At 39.9% G+C, this 2,089-nt stretch overlaps 1 protein-coding gene across 2 annotated transcripts in view; it reads left to right on the top strand.

Moving 5' to 3' along the window:
- LOC110332018 (keratin-associated protein 9-2-like) overlaps positions 1-57 on the top strand; it is a 7,870-nt gene extending 7,813 nt beyond the window's left edge. For both annotated transcript variants that reach the window (XM_021212942.1, XM_021212943.1), the window contains exon 5: positions 20-57. In XM_021212942.1, the coding sequence (XP_021068601.1) occupies positions 20-57 (38 nt within the window). The remainder of the gene's footprint in view (positions 1-19) is intronic.
- The last annotated feature ends 2,032 nt before the right edge of the window (positions 58-2,089 follow it).

A 2,089-nucleotide genomic window follows, 5' to 3' on the forward strand; every position in this document is an offset into this window, starting at 1 on the left:
CCTGGATGCCTGTCCCAAGGCTGTGGGTCCAGCTGCTGTGAGCCCTGTGGCTGTTGATCAACTTATCACAGACTCACTAACAACAAATCTGCAAGATAACCACTGTACATCAAATCTACCACCATTCTCTACTAATAATATGTACTTAACAGTAATACATGTTTCATAAAACGCCATCATTTTCTTGTAAACAGATTTGTAACTTGATCACTGGCTACCAGCAAATCCACTTTGATATTCTTTTTGTTCCTCTGGCTGCTTCTAAACATCAACTGATCTTCACCGGCATTTGTGATCTCAGCTTTGACCAAGAGATAATTGCTTTTTTAACCAAGAAATTAAAAATAAGAAAAAGTACTCATAATCATCTAATTAGAACCTCACAGTGAAAAATATCTAGGATTTTATTCCAATGTTTTTATATGATTTCATGATTTATCTTGTAACTCCTTCATAACCACTCCTCATTGTCTTCTTAGATAGATAGATAGATAAATAAATAAATGCCTTGTTCATTGTTGTTTCTAATAAATTTTTGACTACATTATTCTGTGTTTTGATTTTTTTAATCTTTTGTTGTTGTTGTTGTTCTTCAAATTATGTTACATCATTTAAGTTGCAAACAGTTGTTCCAAAGTTGTTATGTTTGTAGAACTCCATCCCTGTGACAACAATACATGGAAGAATGACTTAGTGGATGATAGACCTATTTTTGCTCATGATTTCAGTACAGGTTTTTCTTTGGGGGAGAGGGGCTCCAGTACTTGAATTATATAGCAGTGTGGCCAGAGCAGTTGAAAAGGTGTTTACACCATGTAGACCAGAAGCCAGCTCGAGAAAGTATGAGTGACCTTATATAACCTTCAGAGGCAAAGCCCAGGGACCTACTTCCTCCAACTAGGTCCTGCCTGCTTGAGTTAGTTACTGAGTATATAGAACAGTGCCATTACCTGATGAGCAAGCACTCGGTGCATGAGACGATAAAGGGCATTTTATATTCAAGCAAAAGCACTTAAGCCAACACAACACAAGTTAAGCGACCTGTGTTGTGGCAGGCAGTTGGGGAATAGATGGAATCAAATCAAGGGCCCAGGTTGTCAGATTCTCAAGGTAGGGCAGTCAAGGGTGCAGTTTTAGTTTAAGAAAACATGGAGCTACAAGCTGAACAGTGAGGAGATGTGTGCGTTGCCTTCTTCTCTGGCAATATCATTAGTTCCTCTCATTTTCAGTTCACCTTCATTAACACAGCTCTTCCTGATTAGTGACTCATACCTTGGTCACCACCACCCACATATGAAGAGCAGCCGTGATTTTAAGAGCCCCACTAAATGATGTGGACTCCAGCCAGGCAAATGGAGAATGCCTTCAAATACATTTAATGATCTAAATGCTCCCACCAGTGTCCTGAGCCTTCAATACGAAGAGTTGCCCTAGCAAACATTTGTTGATGTCATAGAAATGTCCCTGTTTTTCTGGTCCCTATTCCTATATAGCTACGTGTATCACTAAGAAATAGAATTTCACTAACACTCACCCTTGCAACGATAATTGTTTCCAGGTCAATACTGCATTCAGGAAATATAAGAGTAGCAATCCCAGGATTCGAAGCAGCAGCAAATTAGTGATGCTTCCAGCCTTTGATGCTCCATGAGCTTTGGACCNCCTAAGGGGTAAAAACTATACCTGAACTATGAGAGGGAAAGAGCAATCAATTGAGCGAAATGAAAACGTGGGTTCTGAGGTCAGTGAGGCTGTGAGGGAGGAGACTTCTAGGAGAAGTGGTTGTTATGAGCACGGAGCTGAAAGAGAAAACAACAGATATTCTGAGAGAAAGAACAGATGATGGAGAACTTAGTAATCAGATGGCTAACGCTACTTCAGGCAACTGGAAATAATGAAAAGAAATAATGAAGTAAATGCCATAGAGGGAAGAGATGCCATGGACATGTGGTCTTCTCAGACGCATGAGAGAGAGAGAGAGAGAGAGAGAGAGAGAGAGAGAGAGAGAGATCTTAGTCCAGAAGGTTATTTTCATTTCAATTCTGTTTACATGATCAGAAAAGGGCTAAGCATTGAGTAGTCTTCGAAG

Source organism: Mus pahari, chromosome 14 (genome assembly GCF_900095145.1).
Source record: "Mus pahari chromosome 14, PAHARI_EIJ_v1.1, whole genome shotgun sequence".
Classification (NCBI taxonomy): Eukaryota; Metazoa; Chordata; class Mammalia; order Rodentia; family Muridae; genus Mus; species Mus pahari.